The sequence below is a fragment of the Lutzomyia longipalpis genome, chromosome 2, assembly GCF_024334085.1.
Source record: "Lutzomyia longipalpis isolate SR_M1_2022 chromosome 2, ASM2433408v1".
Taxonomy (NCBI): Eukaryota; Metazoa; Arthropoda; class Insecta; order Diptera; family Psychodidae; genus Lutzomyia; species Lutzomyia longipalpis.
Genome location: NC_074708.1, coordinates 26,693,612 through 26,712,637, shown reverse-complemented (window position 1 = coordinate 26,712,637; position 19,026 = coordinate 26,693,612). Strand labels below are relative to the sequence as shown.

General features: G+C 32.8%; 1 protein-coding gene across 5 annotated transcripts; it reads left to right on the top strand.

The window, feature by feature from the left end:
- Positions 1-375: 375 nt before the first annotated feature.
- Positions 376-19,024, top strand: LOC129789835 (guanine nucleotide-releasing factor 2). 5 transcript variants are annotated; one of them, XM_055826899.1, is made up of 13 exons: positions 376-543; positions 2,915-3,041; positions 3,117-4,439; positions 5,802-6,019; positions 6,488-6,511; positions 9,744-9,843; positions 10,599-11,163; positions 13,297-13,465; positions 13,836-14,004; positions 14,125-14,643; positions 14,730-14,855; positions 16,080-16,211; positions 16,290-19,024. In XM_055826899.1, exons 1-13 carry the CDS (start codon positions 507-509, stop codon positions 16,423-16,425), a joined length of 3,645 nt encoding a protein of 1,214 aa, XP_055682874.1. In that variant the 5' UTR covers positions 376-506; the 3' UTR covers positions 16,426-19,024. The 5 variants fall into 5 exon arrangements, with proteins under 5 accessions (XP_055682874.1, XP_055682873.1, XP_055682875.1 ...); XM_055826898.1 differs by having other exon boundaries at positions 376-582; XM_055826895.1 differs by lacking the exon at positions 376-543 and adding an exon at positions 611-932.
- The last annotated feature ends 2 nt before the right edge of the window (positions 19,025-19,026 follow it).

Genomic DNA, 19,026 nt, shown 5'->3' with positions numbered 1-19,026 from the left:
AAATGACTTTTTATGATTAATAAATGAAAGCTAAATCACACATTGTAAAATTATTAAGAAATATAAAGAATCTTTATGCTTAGATTGAAAGATTTCAGAACATTTTAGGCAGCCATCTTGAATTTCATCAAAAACTTTTCTTTCTCTAGCATATATGTTTAAATTCCCGCGCTTTTAACAACTACCGCCATCTGTACCCGGTAATACATAATCATATTTAAAAAGCTTCCAAAAGCTCGGTGAGCATAAAAACGTTTTCCCGCCCGGGATTTATTTGAAATTCAACATATCTCGACATAACGACTTTATGCGAATTTTCGTGAGATTTTTAGCACGAGACCACGCGGGAAAAACGACGAGAAATTTTCGCAGCTCACGAGAAAACTTGGGATTACCTATATATGTGTGTATATAATTTAGTAATATTTGTTTTTGCGAAAAAAGTGCATGATAAGGGCAAAAATAGTGAATTAGTGTAGTGATAAGTGTTCCTCACGCTGTGGGCAATGTCCATAACACAAAACAGCAATAAAATAGAGAATGGTAAGCTGGGGAAAGTGCATGGAAATTTTGGGAGTGAGGGTGAGGATTTTTTTTGACAACTTTTCTTCAACACCAAAAATAGCCATATAATTCTCCTTTTGGGGTGGATTCTGTGGCCAAAAAGGGGATTTTTTGGGGTGCTGGGGCAACAGGGAGCAACAGTGCTGTGCTACCACGGGCCCGGGGGTGAGCCCGTTTTGGGTGGGCTGGGTCATTTGCGACTTGACGGTGTCGCCGAAATTGGGAATCATCCAAAATTGACTTTTGTGAGATGCCTGAATTTGATGAGAATTTCCTGGCTGTTTGTTCACGGAATGAGCAGTGGAGGAGATCATCCTATGATTTTGTTAGCCAACCATTCAGGGAGCGTGTGAAGCTCCTGAAAATTCGTAAGTTTTCTGGCGATTTGTGTATCCTGCTGACCAAGTGCGTGTGTGTCAAGCAGCAGGAAGAAACTAATATTCGCCCAGAATTGTACACTCTGGTGCATCCCACCAGGCAGATCACAAATTTTCTTCTTGACGAAAAGCTCATCTGCCAACCCCCCACTGCCTGTTTGCAAAAATAACCCGAAAAACTGTGAGCTTTTCCGACCCCTCTCACATATAAATTTACAAATATATTGCTAAAAACGATCCACCGCCAGTGACGTCACCCATTGACTCATGTGTGGACCACCACTGCTAGTGGAGTTCGCACCTAGCGCGCATTGTGCCATGAATCCTCCACAATTAATTCCAAGGCTATACTTAGATTTCATCTACAGACGCGCCCCGCAATTGCTCCGAGCTTGACATTCAATTCTCGACCCGCGCCACTTTTATTGCTCGCAATTTCGGCCGTTTTTTTATTGCTTTCCGGGAGCGATTTGTCGTGGAGTTGTGGACCAGAGTGCGAAAGAAGTGTGAAGAAAAAAAAAGAGTTTGCAAATCGTCTGGGACTTTACGCTCAGATACAAAAAAAAATCCCAAATTGATTTTGTGCCAATTTCTTTTCACACTTCTTTAAGCAATTGGGCAGAATTTCTGACTCACAAAATAAATACTGAAAGGGGCTTCTAAATTAATCCAAATGTGAGCTTTATGATTTTATTTTTTTTCCATAATTAAAAATTCTCAAAATAATACTGAAGACTTTCTTATTAAAAAAAATGACATATTTTTTTATTTTTGGAGAAATGTCTTAAAGAAAATTTGCCTTCAAATTTTTCATCTTCTTCATCGCTCATTAATATTTTAGGATATTTAAAGGGCATTTGGTTGATAGGGGATGATGGGGTAGAAAAGGACAATTAGGTATCTCGCAGTGATTTTTTACGCGCTAGAAAATAATCCATTCATAAAAGCAAATTATTAAAAAATATATTTTTAAATTATAAATAATTTTTTAATTACGTTAAAATAGAAAAGAACTCCCACCACAAATTTTTCAAAAACAGATAAATATAATGAAAATAACAAAAAAATTATTTAACTTAAAGAATTAAAATAAATTGGTGCAAAACTAAAGAATAAACAATAAAATAAATTATCATCAACTAATTGAAAAATATAGGTATATTTTTTTAAATTTTTAATCAATTAATTTTTGTTGTATTTTGAATTAAAAAAAATATAATTTTAATCAATGTTATGGCGATTAATATTTTTTGAAATCGTAATCAATGCCTAAATTTAATTATTTTTAACTTATTTTAATGTTTAATTGATTTAATAAAATTATTAAATTTTTTATAAGGGGAAGTAAATAAATTAATAAGATGAATGCATTTTTTATTCGCAACAATGACCACTTAAGCCGTTCAGGTCCATTGGGTCATACAAGGAACTCCCAAAAATAATTTTTAGTTGAATCAGTTCGCTAAATTGATCGCAGACCTTAAAAGGTTAACAAGTGCAGCCTGAAAGCCCCTTCTTACTTCTCAATTTATTTCCTATTTATATTTTATAAAATATTTCTTTTAAAATCTTCCAAACTTCCTTATCATTTTTAACACAGAAGAATTAAAAAAAAAAGTAAAAGAAAAAATCTTGATTGTAAAAAAATCCCAAATGAACGAAAATGTAGGACAAGTGTCCAAATAATCTTTAATGCGATAATTCGAATTTTTTAAAGTAGAAATTCCATTCTTTATCACTTAAAAAAAATTTCCCACGCGTGATATTAATATGGGAGGGATGAGTGCGAACTCTAAACTTTCCATCTCACTGTGTTCATGGCTTTCCTCTCTCACCACACAAGAGCTGACTCGCGTGAGCGGCTCTTGTGCGCGCGAGAGATGCTTCCAAAAATATCCTCACCGCTGATCATTGATGGAATTTTGTTTGCTTTGCCGTCTCTCGCATCCATTTCGCCGTCGCGATGCATCCAGGGATTGGTTCGTCAGGGCACAAAGGGAGCTTGCGTGGGACAAAGCTGGCACGTCGGGCGAGGTCATTCAAGGATGACTTCCTGGAGAAGATCTCCCAAATCCGTACGCCGACAAATACAATGACGAGGTGAGAAAATCTTGAAAAATTTTTTTTTTTAAAATAAATTGATAAATCGTTCTTTTCTTTGGTGCTTGTGTGTAGGACTTCCTCGCCGAGTAGTCCGAGGAATAAAACCTCAAAGGGTTATGTGGATGAACCAATGAAGCCGGCGCACGATCTCAACTATCACGTGCGGCAGGTGAAGAATTCCCTGAAGCACTTTAAGGATGTGATATCGAAGAAGAAGCTGGAGATGCTTCCGGGGAATGGAACGGTGGTGCTGGAGTCCATTGCCAATGTTCACATTGCACTGCAGGCCTATGGGCTCAATGAGCAGAGCAATGCACTCATCTCGGCAAAGACACAGATGTATGCGTCCCTGGGGCGCCTGATAAAGCTCTGTGATGAAGTCCTCCTTGCGGAGAATGATCAAACGTGCGCTGCCATTGAACCGGAGAATGTTCAGGAGGTCACAGCGCTCGTGGATGCTGCTCTCGAAAATCTCCTTCAAGTCTCAAATGCCAAGCTAACGGATCGCATGAGTTCATCATCTCAGCCAGCAGCTGTGCGTACATCCTCAAACACACTACAGCGTCCAATGATTGATGTGGCCAGTCAGAGGACATCGCTGCCCGACATCCCACTCACGCCACGTGAGCGAGATATCCTGGAGCAACAATCCACCCGCAGTGTGCGTTCATCGCACAGTACAGAGAGCATTCTACGTGACACGAGTCCCCCACCAAAGCCACCACTTCCGGGTCGTATCTCAGATCCACCACCGCTGCCACCAAAGCCAAAGCAGCGAGGGCTCGTGGATTCGGACACAGCATCTGATCTCACGCTACCCACAACAACAAATGAGCGTAGCTCATGGCGCTCCAAATCCCCTGAGGATAATTCTAGTCTCCTGAGTGCCAGTGCGGGTTCCCTCGATTCAGCTCTCAATCAGAGTCGTGAAGATGATATCCTGGAGCCATTGCTGGAGATGGACCAAATGGCGAGGGCCACCAATAGTGCCTCCTCGTCATCACCATGTCGGGAATTTGAGGAAAATGTGCCAACGCTTTCCATCACGGGGGCAGACGACTACCCACCATCAGCTGTACGACGAACGGCACAATCATATGTCGTGACACGCAATTCACGCACGCACTCAGCGGAGCAAGAGCTAATTGGTGGGGAATGCGTGTCGGAGCAGATTTTCACGCAGAATGTGTTCAATAAATTCGAGCAGCATAGTTTTATGTGTAAGACAGATAGTGTGGATAGTGCAGCACTATCGGAGATGTCCTGCGACCCAGAGGATGAGCAACCCCCGGAATTGCCGCAGAAGACACGAAGGAGCACCCAGAACCGCTTTGATCGCCTCAAATCAGTATACGATAATATGCCGGGAACAGGAATTGAATCACAAGGGCCCAAGTAAGTTTATTCTTGAATTTCTTTCAGAGCTTTTTAAAAGAAAATTTTCTTTTAAATATATTTATTTTTTCTCCACAAAATCCATGCGAACTTATTAGTATTATTAGTTAATTTTTTACATGTGAATTTAATCATTGCATTTTGCATTAAATAAATAATTGTGTGAGGTAATTTGTAAAACTATGTGCTCTTCCGAAAGATTACGTAAACACAACAAATCCACAGCAGCAAAAGCGCTAATTAAAAGCAACAAATGAGACTCTTTGTCTGACTTTTTGTACTACTTAATGTACTGAATTAATTCAAATTTTTTACTCCATGTTTTTCACCTCGTATCTCCTCTACTTTTCGCACTGATTTATTTCGTGTGAGATGATTTATTCTTATTCTATGCGCGATATCACCTTGATCACTGTTTTTTTCTTTTAGCGCGCTTGTCGCGACTCACGAAGAAAGTGAATGTGTTTGGAATTAGAGTTTGGAATTGTTGCATATTATTTTGAGGTCAAGAACCAATATCTAAATAAAAATATCTCTCAATTAATTTTCAATTTGATGCAAAGTTGAGATGAATGTGGAGAACACGAAGCCCCATTGATTGTGGTCGTTGAGAGTGGTTGAGAGCATATTTCAAATGTTTTTTTGCGCAACGGGGAGGTGGTTTAAAAGTTTTTGGCTCTATGTTTTAACTAAAACCAATAATGCTGTGAAATAATTATTCTGATTATTTTATTTGGATACTTTTGAAGAACGAAAATTGAAGAAAAGATGTTTGATGGGCTTATTCTCGAAGAAAAGAAAAAGTTTAGACAACTGCACCAACAAGATGAAGAGTTTACTAATAAAATTGTGGAAGAATAGTTATTTTAACAATTTGTAGGTAGTTTAGTGAGAAAAACATTGAGGTAGGCTTTCAATATAAGTTTATTATTTGTTGTAAAGTTTTTTTACAGCTTTTTTTTTAAAGATTAAATTAATTAAAAGAATTTCTCTGATTAATTTATTCTACAAAACGGATGAATATAATGTTTAAGCTCTCTGGAAGCTCAGATATTTCCGATAATTTTGTTTAGAAAGCAAAAGAAATATTTTCAGGCCAAAAATTCAAACAAAATTTTAAAATTTAATTAAAAAGATTTAATTAATTTATTTATTTTCTTAAAACGTTAAAAATGATAATTTTCTTCAAATAGGGCCAAAAACTTATGAACCTTTCCACTCATAAATCTCACATGTAGATCACTATGGTGTCTATCGAGATATTCGCTGCATAATTTTGTACATATCCAATGAATTGATTCCATTTGAATATTTATCGAGATTTTTTCCCCTCATTTCTGCTCTTTCGGTGTGTATTTTCAGGCATCAATTCACATCAACCACAAGTACAGCAGCAGTGTTCACATCATCTCAACACCATCACCAGAGTACGGCGGCCTTTGCAGCCACTTCGATGAAGCACCAGAGTGTTTTCGAACCTCGGCAGTTGCAGAAGTACCATCAGCAGCAATTGCACCACGAACCAGACGCCGAGACGCAAGACGAGAAGCCACCTCCGCTTCCTATGAAGAAGAAGCACAGTGAGTTTTCTTTCTCTTTGTACCGCGGACTTTCATTTTAAATTCATTTTTGATGTGCGGATTTTTTTCCCTTTTTGGTGTGGGAGGAAAGGATTTTGAGAGAAAATTTAATAATTGTTTTTACATCCTGTTTCCTTATACGGATATTTATTTGGTGTTTCTCTCTGTTTTCCTCTATATTTGTTTATTAAATACATTACTCGGTTAATCCCAGAGAAGATAGCCAAAATAAAATTAATATTTTCCCTCTAATAGTGAGTTCTTTGGCTGTCTTCTCTGTAGGAGAAAAATAATTCAAAAAAAAATCTTTTCAAAGGAATAATAATTTTAAGAAAAGAAATAGTTTATCTGTTGTGTGGATTATTTTATTTATTTTTCAAGAAGAAAAAAAATCGAGAGTAATTTATCTGTTTACCTTCCTTTTTCTAATTCATAACTTTTCTTATTGTGTACTCCCCCTTCGTAAAGTGTTTCAAAGTGTGGCGTATTCAGGTGAGTTGTAGAAGTGATCAAAAAAAGTGAGAATCACCAAAAAAAAATTCACTCTCTACAGAACACGCACAAATCAGCATAATTTGTTCTTTTTATTTTGCCTCTCACCGAGGCCCATCACAAAACGTGATGAAGATCTTTATTTTAAATTTTATTTCTGGAAAATAGTGAAGAAGTGGCTTTAGATGCTTTTTATTTCTTAATTTTGATTGCCATTATAATGGATCTCTCCTTCTTCTGTGACCTCCATGTGGATTACTTAACCCTCCTTCCGCAAAAGATTATTGCTTCAAAAATTAGTTTTGCGGGAGTTATTTGTTGAGATTTAATCGTGATAAATTAGTAGAAATAATTTATTTCAAATGCACAGTTAAAAAAAATTATGAAAAGTTGGTAAAGTGTGGTAGAAATTGGTTAAAACTATTTTTTTGGAAAACTTTCAATCTTTCAGCTGATGAAGTCTTGGCAAAAAAGCAATAAACTATTGTAATTTTAAAGAATAATGCTATATTAATATTCATTTTAAATAAAGACGCCATCTACGCCATATTGAAAAATTGTGATTTAGAAAATTTTTAAGAAAATTGAAAATGAGCAATCAAGTTAATGGAGTTAATGAATTAACATTGAAATTTTCCATTCGTATTTTATTTGTAATTTTTTGTTAAAGCATTAACCAAATTTTTGCAGCAAATTTAATTACTCAAAGGCATTCAAAGAACATAACCTCAAATTTCATTTTTATGCGTTTTTTGCCATAATTATCAAGAAAAAAGATTAAAAAATATTTCTACTCATGCTTTGTTCTTCGAACTCTTCTTTTGGTCTTTTACACTCTTATTTGAGCTCTGGAATAATGTTCCTTGAATTATTTTTCTGTTCTCAAGTTCCTTACCCAAATTACCAAGTTTACTACAAAAAGTTTACCACTTTGCCTATACTTTTCTTTACAGTGCAACTTAAACTGTTTTGTTTTCCAAAAAATTAAAAATTCTCCCAGTGTAAGAACTTTAATCGTCTTAAGCAAGATTAAATCTATATCTTCTGCCCTCGATCTAATCTACTGTGTGTATCGTTTTAAGTCATTAGGGATTCCACACATTCAGTCTTACCGTAAAATTATATTCTTTTTGTGAGCATGCGAGGAATTTTCAATTGAATAACGATGGTTTGAACCTTTCAGCAATTCTTGGTGATTATCTCGCCTAAGAATTAGCATGAGATGGGATTAAAGTGAAAATAACAGAACTTACCAAATGAGATTCTACTCATTTTTTTTTTTGAGAATTCTTGAGAAATATTTCTTCCTATATGTAGAGTTAATTGAAAAATCAAAAATTATCAATTGAATTGTTCAATAGCTTTAATTCGATTATGTGCAATGTTCTGCTATTGTCTGGCAGGCACAATTGAATTTTATATGGATTTTAGTTTTGTGATTTTGATATGCTCACTGCGGGAGATTGACGGTGTGGCGTAAAATTATAGCTTTTTCCTCCTTCTAGCAACTCTCTTATGCTGAGCTGTGGGTTAGGGTTAAGTAACTGCATTGATGGAATTAAAAACTTTTCTATATGTAGTATGTCTTATACCTCAAAGACGTGGAAGTGAATGAAATTCACGAAGCCTGACAGAGAATGTTTTGCAGGGAGGTTTCACAGGAGATTGTCTCACGAAGCAATTTATCAATTTTTGCTGTAAACGCTTGCATATCATAGACAAAAAAAATGTATTTTTTTTAAATAAGAGGAGAGCGTTCTTTGGCTGCAGCTGAAAGAAATGTTGTGACGACGTGCTTCGATGATTTACCGTGAATGTTAATTGTTTCTTCTTTTCTTCTTTCCCTGAAAAACTTTTTCATTTTAATGTGCATCCAAGAAATTCCCATAAAACAGGGTGAAAATTCTCTCTTTGCTCTGTTTTTTTATTACCAGCTTTAAATTTATTCTTTTGCGCGATGCACTTTTAATTTATAATGAACCATAATTCTCATATTAGAAATTACCTTTTTTAAAGCATTTTAATTTAATAATATTAATTTATTGAATTTATGATTATTATTTTCTGGTTATTCCTCCACTCTTTGCATGCAAAATGTGTGATCAAAAATAAATATTTGCTGTTTTGTCTGGATGATTTTTTATATATATGAAAATATAATAAAAATAAATTGTTGATTGAATTGAAAAGAAAACATGCATTAGGTATGGAGGCTATAGCTCCTCAATTTCTTCTCTTTCTTTTTCGCTTATATCACATTTAATCGCAATTGAGTGTGTTGCTCAGTCGAGATTATCAATAAATTAAAGTGATTATTAGCTAACTTCATTTCATCCTTATCTGGGCTGTAAAAGTGCATAAGAAAAATGCTGTTGCACAAATAAAAAGAAATTTATTGAATCAAAATAAGAAATGGAGGTGGACTAAAAATTTTCGGCCTGATTTAAAATTTGACTCAAAAATATTATCATTGTTTTATTTAATTTTCTTTATTGTTGGATATTTGATTCTGGAAAAGAAATTGATTGCAAATTGCAAATAAAATTGGCAGTTGACAGTTGAAAGTGACATTTACAACTGTCAAAGTTTAATTTACTATCAAAAATTACCTGTAAAATTTAAAATGAAACGTTGATTCGTTTTTGATTCAATTTAATTTTAAAAATTAATATAAATCTTTATGAATTAATAAGGTTCTGTTCTGATCTCAAAATTTTGTTAAAATTCTGTTTTTAACTAGAAAACTAATTTGACCAAAACATTCCTATTTTATAAAAAAAAAAACGTCAGATAGTTTAAAACTTTTTGAACCGAACATCGTGCAATCCCTTTCATATCCATTGTCAGTCTGTGCAGACACTCCTCTTCATCCGCATTCAACTTGAAATCTTGCGATAAATTTAATTTACTTTTTATTGCATAAAAAGCTTATTTTTGCAATTTTCTTCCTTTTTTTTCAACTTCTTCAGCAAAATGGAAAGACAATAAAAATAATGATTCTTTTCACACTAAACTGACTATTTATTATTGCATTGAAATGATCTTTTTTTATTTTTCTATATACTTCACATCTTCTATCTACTTCAATCACTTCAATATACAAAAGTTTGATACTTTTTGAAGAAAAAAAAATACTAGAGAGATAGTGAAGCGAAATAATTGCTCTATTGAGATGGTTTTAATTTCTTCCTCATAAAATGAGAGACTAAATAAATGAAAAATCTCTTTTCAGTTATGGCTTATATGGAGATATTTGGAAATTGCACTCATGCCTCGCAGCAAATATGTGGGAATGGAATTCGAGGTGCCAATCTTCAAGAACGTTCTGTCAGGTAAAACAATAAATTTGATTTAATTTTCAATCACCTCTCGAATGAAGAACAAAAAATATCTCCGTACGTGCGAATTGTTTGAATTTTTGTCGTGGGCAAACAGAGTTAAGGAGTTTTTTTCAAATGGATTTTGATTAGTTATTTTTTCCAGAGAAAAATAATCTTCATTTCACAAAGGATGCTCAAAAATCATTTCGGAGAAATTCTAACATAAAGTTAATCTTTGAAATTTTACTTTCAAAAAGAAATTTCTTTCAAGAAATAAATTCTTAGCATCGTATTAGGCTTGTTAATTTATTAAGAAATCCTTCACATTTGTTCTAAATTTAATACAAAATGAATAGAACAATTTTCTTTAAACACAATAGCCCCAAAATTGATGGAGATGAGGCAACAAATCAAATCATTTTTATCTTTTACGAGTTTATCTACAACCTCTAAAACTCTGCCGCACAATTTCTTCCTCCACGTGGTGCAACCAATAAATCTTTTATTGCATTTTTGCACACAATACCCGCCCCCCTTTCTATGAAAACAACCTCCGGCATTGAGAGGAAAATCCATGCGTTGTATTTTCTAAACAAAAAAAAAGACGTAAAATTGCGCACCAATTTATTTGCAAAAAGAAGGAAAATGTGGCGCACGTTTGTCACAACAATGGCACGAAAGATTTGACCTCCTTGCTCTTATATACGAATCAAACTATGCGCGAGACATTAATAAATTCTCAACTTTGTGCTCGTCTCCTTGTTTAGCATGATGCCATCAATTAATCACGTAAGCATGCAAACTCAAGCATTGACTGCTGGGAGCAATCATTCGATGGTCACGACGATGTCCTCAGCTACGGTGATTGCGAGGACGGAGACGGTGGTGGAGGAGAAGCCACCGGCACTGCCGCCAAAGCAGTCAAAGATGAGTAGTAAGGTGTCCATTGGTAGTGACACACCGCCACAGAGTCCGCGTGTCGTGAGTGGGGCGCGACAGCAGAAGCCCTCCATTTCAACACCGTCCGTCGTGTGCAGCGGCGGTGCAGGAGGTGGGAGCCAGCAGCAGCTTTCGCCAGGGAGCAAGTCACTGAAGACACCATCGCCACTGTCGCCACCGCTGTCGGCGACACACCACGCGAATTTCAATTGTCCAGAAGTGAAAGTGAACGATCAGAAAGACGCCACTTCACCGCGACTATTCAATTTCAATGAGAACACAAACAGTAGCGATAAGACTCATTCCGCCGAGACGCTCAGTAATCAGACACGCACCAACGAGGAGGCATCGGACGAGGAAGTTGTCCTGCGGAGGGATCAGCACAAGAAGAAGGTAAGCTAAACTCTTTTTTTTCTCCTCAAGTGCCTCCCATATAAAAACTGATTAACTCAACAAAAATTAAAAGAGAGAGAGAAAGCTCACGCCTTGGCCCTTTTGGCGACAAAAATTGCAGTGAAAGCTCTGAGAGAGACCTCAACATAATCCAATCATTTCCCATGAGTTATTTACGTAACTAATGTGATATGGAATTGCCTCAAGGCACAGCGAGATACAACAACAAGAAATTATAAATTTGCAGAGAAGATGTCAATTGATTGCTGCCTTTTTACTCGTTACGAAAGATCAGAGCGTGATCCACACGAGTTGGGTGTCTCAACCTTTGGCCAAAGAGTTTGCCACAGAGGAGAGACAACTAACTCATTGTGTGTGTATGCCTGTCTTTGGTGTTTGCATGAGAAATTATTCAAAATTTTCATTGAAATGCAAACTCGATATTTACTTTATACTTTGCTTGAGTTAAATGAAGGAAACTCGCACTTTCATCCAACAAATCAGTCCTAAACATTTTTTTTTACAGTATTTGTTGCCAAATATTTTTTTAAACTTGCTGCAAAAAGAAAAGAAACTTTTTTCTTTGAATGTTGTTTTAGTTAATTTTGTTGATTAGTTTTAACTTTCCAAATTATTTTGCGACTAGTTTTATTTTTTTACAGATTATGACAACTTTTATTATTTATTTTTAAAAAGATTTCATGGAAGACAAAATTTAAAAAAAATATTTTTTTTTAAATATAATTTAAAAAATATTTTTTTTTTAAATTTATTATTATTTCTTTGTGAAAATACATAAAAAACGAAAATTGGGTAATAATTTAACAAAATCTGTTTGTTATTGAGAGCAATAAAATAAAAGGGGCACATAATTTATTAATTTTCAATAACACGTTTAATATTTTAAGGGGTGTTTAAGAGACGATAAAACTAACTAAACATATAAGAATTTTTATTCTATATGTTATTCTATATGTTTGTTCTATTTCTATTTTTCTGTAATTTTAAAAATAAATATTTTAACTCTGTGAATTCATAAGCATTTAAAGCTTTTTTATGAAAAAGCTTAAACCACCAGGCGTCTCCATCAAGAAATATTTAATTTAAAATAATATTTTGTTTAATATTTATAAACAAACCTTGAATTTCAAGCTCAAAATTGTTATAAAATAAAAAAAAAATTATAAATTAAACATTTTATTGATAAGGACGCCTGGTTATTGAGGCTTTTACTATGAAGAAAAAGTTTTAGATTACAATGAGGGCGCTTAGTTATAAAATTCTAGACTTTTTTGACAAAACAAAATAAAAAAAAAGAATAGAAAAAGTATAAATCAATTTTAACATTGGGGTAGATTCTGATTCAAATCTTTTCTTTTCTTTCCTTACAATTCATCAGTTATAAGATTTTTGGTATTCTGGGAAAAATCTTATTATTTTTTAATATTTTATTTCTTTCTTTAAACGGGTTTCTGAAGAAAAAAATTACTTTTCTAGGGCTCTTTAAAGTTCTTTCTGACTATTTTCTGGAACAATTGATTCTTTATTTGTCTTTTATAGAACAATAACAGAACGATTTAAAAACTACATCTGTCAAAATCTTACAACGAACTTTTAAGTTGTTAGAAAAGAAGAGATTTTTATCAGAATCTACCCCATTGTTTCAATTTTAACAAGTTAAAAACCCCCTAAAATATGATATCTATATAAAAATTTAAAAGAATATATATCAATACTATGCCAAAAATATTTCTCAATATATATTTTAAAAAAAAGATTAAATAATACCTCGCAGAGCTATTATTTGCCACTCGCTATTCATTAGTATAGCTTCACAAATGATAGCTTTCATTGAACTCTCTGCATAAATTAGCAAAAAAAAAACATTGAATGGTGATCATGAAAAAAATCCAAACAAGAAGTCATCAAAATGGTCAAGAGAGGCACATAGATAAATTCCCCGGAGGCACACAAACAATATAATTCTTTCACTTGAGAAAACGTTATAAAAAAGGTGTGAAGAATGAAAAACCAATAAATTATTCCAAACAATCTCTTCATACAATTCCCTTTCATGTGGAGCCACCATCTAAAGTTTTTTCTTTCGTTTTTTTTTCTTCTTTTGCAAATTAGGCGAGCATGAGCTCAAATACTAGTCTACCACTGGATCTAATTGAGGAGATGAGTATATCGCAGTATTTGGTGTTTAAGAAGGAGGGTGAGGATGGACCTGATGTCAAAGGTGGACACTTGGATGCCCTCATCATTCATGCAACGAAAGTTGAGAAGAACTTTGAGAATGGTTAGTACTTTACACATAATATATCGTTGACCTCAAAATGTCTCAAAAGTTTTTATTTTCCTAAAGAGTTCTTTGCATTTTCTCAATGCAATACAAATTTGCAATTATTGTTGATTTTTTTGTGAAAGAAAAACGAATGAAGAAATAATGAATGTTCTCTCTTGCTTTTTTGCTTTTGAAAAAAAAAATGCATAAATAAGACTCAGATGAAGCCAAGAGAATGGTAAGAGTGCTTTCAGTTTAAAAATCATGCAAGTGTAACGTTCTGCTTGTGTGGTGATTTATTACTTTCAAAGAAAAAAGAAGAAGGCAATTTTCGGGAGCTTTTATTTCAATATTCTAAATGCAATTGAAATACATTTCTTTCCAGCATACGGAGAAGCTTTTCTCACAACTTTCCGTACCTTCATGACACCCCTGCAGTTAATTGAGAAGCTAACTTATCGCTATAACGTGTTCAGTTGCCAAATCGGTGATCAGAAGCAAAGAGCCGCCAAAGAATCTTTCTCTCTGCTCTTTCGTGTTGTTAATGACTTGACGTGAGTATATTTTATATTTTGCAATGTACAAGAGCAAGAAAAAAAAGATATTTTATTTAACCATTTGTATATGAGAAATTTCTGTATATATTGCAAAACTAATCGTTTTTTCTCACGCAGAATTCCCGACATTGAGGAGTACTGTCTGAATTTATTGGTGGATTTTGCCCATCAATTGATCTGCAATGGGAACTTGACAATGGCAAAATTGCTGCGGGTGAAGATATTGGAGAAAGTTATGATGTATAAGCAACACAAATGGTCTCCCTACTACTCCACACTCTCGTCACGGGCTGTCACGACAAATCCCCCCACATTGCTTGATCTAAAGTCCGTGGAAATTGCTGAGCAAATGACCCTCCTCGATTCGGAATTATTCAAAAAGATTGAAATTCCGGAAGTTCTGATTTGGGCGCAGGAGCAGTGCGAGGAGAGATCGCCGAATTTAACACGCTTCACGGAGCACTTCAATAAAATGTCCTACTGGGCACGATCACAGATCCTCAAGCAGGAAGATGCCAAAGAACGCGAACGCTATGTGATTAAATTCATAAAGATCATGAAGCATTTGCGGAAGATTAAGAATTTCAATTCCTACCTTGCTCTGCTATCTGCACTCGATTCTGCCCTCATTAGAAGGTATAATTCCTTAAAAATACTTTTAAAATTCTTTAAAAAAAAATACATTTCTTGACGCATTTCTTAATGATTTTCTTTTTAAACAGACTGGAATGGCAAAAGACAATTACAGACAGTCTCAAAGACTACTGTGCCCTTATAGATCCCAGCTCTAGCTTTCGAGCCTATCGCCTAGCTCTGGCTGAAACAACACCACCCTGCATTCCCTACATGTAAGTCAAATTTCATGTTCTACAAATTTTTTTTCCAATCACTTTTCAAAGATCTTCACACACAAAGAAAAAAAAATGAAGAATTTCTCTCTGCAAATTCCTAGGGGCAGAGATTGATGATGTCTCACAATTTAAAGTGAATGAATTATGCTAATCAAAACGTGATTCCTAATTAGATAACTTACAATGTTGTTGAATAATGATCATTACTCAATTTAATTTCTCAATCGGTCAGCGATCTTTGCAACAATTGGCATGAGCAGTGTTGATTTACATCGCTCTTTGTTTACGGAAAGATTAAATTCAACACACTGAAGAGAATTTGAGGGTCTGAAATTTTATTTTTAAATCTGAAGGAAAGTTTTTTAGATCTAAATTTTATTATTTGTCTTTGAAGAAAATTTCGGGAATAGATTTATTTTGTGGGATTGTAAAAGAGTTTAAAGATTTCAGTTTTAGTTTTTAAGACCTTAAAAAAGAAATTATTGTTAGAATTTAAACAGTTTATTAAATTATAAATCAAATTTTAAGTTAAGTTTATAGAAAACTTGAGCTTAGAACTTTTAGATATTAGCCTGAAAAAAATTTAGAGGTCTGAGATTTTTTTATTTCTAGACCTGAAAAAAATCTAAATCTAAATTTTCAAATGTTCACATAATTGGAATATTTTATTGTTGAAAAAATACTTTAGGATCTGTATTTTAATTTACAATCCAATTAAAATTTGAAGACCTGATTAGATGTTTGATGATTTAAATTTTTAGTTTGAGTCTACAGAAAACTAGCTTAAGGATTTTTAATTATTTTTTAAAACTAAAAAAAAATGTCCAAGTGTTTGTTAAGTTTTAATTTTTCTAAATTGATTTTAAACTACCTATGTTAAGAAAAAGGTTTCATTTCTAAAACTTTAGTTTATGAAGTAAATTTCAAGTCCTAACTTTAGAGCCAAAAGAAAATATCAGATCTATAATTTAAATAATATGCCTTATTCAGCGACCAAGAAACCCTTGAAATTGGGCTTGAAGTCTTGAAATTTCAGTACAAAACTCAAAGATTTCATGGGTCTCTGTCGCTAAATAAGGGCCAAATAGTCGGAAAAGAAGTCTTTTTTTTTTCAACAATCGATATTTTTGCTGAAAAATTGAAAAATTTTTCATTAAGATTTTTTTTAATTCGTTAAAAAATCTTATTTCTAATAAAAAAAAATATTTCTTTTTATTTCAGTGGGTTGGTCCTGCAAGACTTAACATTTGTCCACATTGGGAACCAAGACTATCTCAGTGAGGGCATCATAAATTTCTCGAAAAGATGGCAACAGTACAATATTGTTGTCAACATGAAGCGATTTAAGAAAAGGTAAAAGACAAACTTTTTTTTTCAATTTATTTTTATTAAAAAATCTAATTTTATTTCTATTTAAAAAAATCTTTTCAGCTCCTATCCGTTCAAAAAGAAGGAACACATAATTGGATTTTTCGATAATTTCGAAAACTACCTAGATGAAGATGCTATGTGGCAAATATCAGAAAACATAAAGCCACGCGAGGGCAAGAGAACGTGCAAAAGGTGAATATTTTGCAACAAATAAAATTTTATTTATTAATTAATTAATTAAAGAAAAAAGTGCGGGAAGGGATTTAGTTGTCTCTCTTTGCGTAAGAATCTTTTTAAGAAGAAAAAAAAAACAACAAAAAACTATATAGTGCTACAACATATTAAGTACATGAGAAAGATTATAGAAAAAAAACTATTTTTATTACGTTAGTTTAATGAAATATAAAATGAAAAAGATAATTTATTAATTAAATTGGCAAAGAGGAAGAGGAAGGGAAAAAAAAGATATCAGTGTAGCGGAAATTATACATGTTAGATGAGAATTATTCGTAGAATTGGTGAAATTTGTTAGTTAGTTTGACAAACTATACTCTTTATTTTGTTGATTAGGTGTAGTAACTTTTTTTTAAATATAAAAAAAAAGTAATTTTAGCGATAAAATTTTGAATGAGGCGCAGATGTGCATGAAAAATTAAGAAAATGCTAGGGTGGGAATATCTATAATGAGAAAAAAGAAACATACCTACATACCTACTATTATCGATTTAGTCAAAATGAAAATAAGAAGAAAAAAACTTATTAAACTACTACGTAGGACGTACTAATTATATCACTAAAAAGAAGTAATGAAAAATTAGATGATAGAAATCATGCAATGAATGTAATGCAACGAATTATTTACACCACACAATGCAGATCACACATGATATACTTAAACGTCTACTAATCAACTAGGAAGCAAATGAAAAAAAAACCTACATTGATGTGTTAGCGCAAAACACGTACATTAATTTGTTTTCTATATGAATTTATTTTACTCGTGATTTTTTTAGGAACTTTTCTTGTAAATTTGACTGACTTTTTTATCAGTTTTTTGAGAGATTAATTTTTTTTTATATTATGTAATAAAGTATTCTATTTACTTTCTTCTCTATATAACTATTCTTAACAATACAAAAAAAAAAGTATTCCTATATTTCTTCTCTTACTCAAAGACTAATGAATTTTTAATTTTAAACTTGATATTTCTTCTTAAAAGGGGTGAAGATACTCATGAAGAAAAAATGAGGAAATCGAATAATAAAATTGAGAAAATTTTTCAATGAATTGAGAAATAATTTTTTCTTACAAAAATATTAGTTTTTGATGAGCTTTTTGTGACCTTGTTTCAGTTAAAACTGATAACTTAATTAAACTTTAGATTCCAATTTAGTTTATTAAGAGAATTGAATGAAGTTTCTTTGTTTTAAATAAACCAGAACTTTTATTAAAGATACAGCATTTTCAGATCTAGGTCTTAAGTCTACGTTTCCTTTAAAAAAATTTAAAAGCATAAAGTCGAGACTGAAACCTCATAAACCTCAGAGTCTGAAAAACCTTAAAAAATTCGTCTTTTCACATTTTTTCTTGGAAAAAATCTGGATCTGTGGGATCTTTTAGATCCAGTGAAGATTTATAGATGTAAACAGGAAATAAAACCAAATCAAGTTTCTATCTAATTTAAATTCAATAGATTGTTCAAAGCTTAGTGTTTCTGGTTCCCTTCTGGATTTAAAAATTGACCTTTTCAGCTTAAAAATGACTTTAAGAAAATTAATTTTCTTAAAAGTTAAATGAATTCGATTAAAGAAAGAATTTAAGAACTTTTTCAAGGATTTTTGTTGAAAATTGGCACATCTTTAGATTTTTATCTTCTTTAGCGTCTTCTACATAAATCCAATGCATGGGACACGTATAAAAAATTTCTAAATACAGAAATCAAACGAAATAGTAGTCCTTCAATGGCCCTTAAAGGGTTAAAAATTACAATTTTTTCTGTAATGAAAAATCATTTCTCAATCATAGAAAAAAAAACACATTCGTGCGTAATTTTCCCCAAAAGTACAATTTTCCACTTTTTTATGATAAGAATAAAAGATAATTTTTCTACAGAAAGAACTCTTTGGTATGAGAAAAAAGTGAAGTGAAACACAACACTGCTTAATTTAATGTGCAATATTTTAAAAGAAAAAAAAAAACTAAAAACAAAAAATACTATACTTTAAAAATTTTATCTGTAGTGGAAGCAAAAAAAAGTATTCGTGGTATATATCATAGAACAAAATAAAACATAATACATTTTATTGAGGTAAAAAAAAAGAAGAGATCCCCCCAAAAACCCATCATGAAGAAAAATATCAATAAAAGCAGCATTTTTTTTTAAGTCAAAAGATGAAGCGATACTTTGGAGATTTTGTGCGAGATATGAAGGAGAAAAAGTATCGTCAATGTTGAGCCATAAACTACACAATTTATATTAACAATAAGAGTATTAGTATGGAAGGAGAACATGCAGAGGAAGCACTCAAATAGCATAAAAGAAATAAAGAAATAAAAAATGTGAAAATAACAATCACGCTGCGGACAATGCAATAGAGTCTGATTAAGATGATTTACCAGGGAACTTACATTATTACTATACCTACTAAATAATATACTCATTCAAACAAAATGCATAAGAAAGAAAAATCTCTGATGACCATGAACCAAGCAGCAGCATAAAAAACTCTTCTAACGTTTAAAAAAATGTAAAACTGATAATAAAGTGTAATTGAATGTGTGTGTATGTCAGACAATT

Excerpts from the sequence above, each read along its gene's own strand:
- LOC129789835 (XM_055826895.1), top strand. The coding sequence starts at position 815 with ATGCCTGAATTTGATGAGAATTTCCTGGCTGTTTGTTCACGGAATGAG. Across the intron at positions 6,020-6,487 it reads TCCTATGAAGAAGAAGCACA|TGTTTCAAAGTGTGGCGTAT; the intron begins GTGAGTTTTCTT and ends CCCTTCGTAAAG. Across the intron at positions 9,844-10,598 it reads CTTCAAGAACGTTCTGTCAG|CATGATGCCATCAATTAATC; the intron begins GTAAAACAATAA and ends CTCCTTGTTTAG.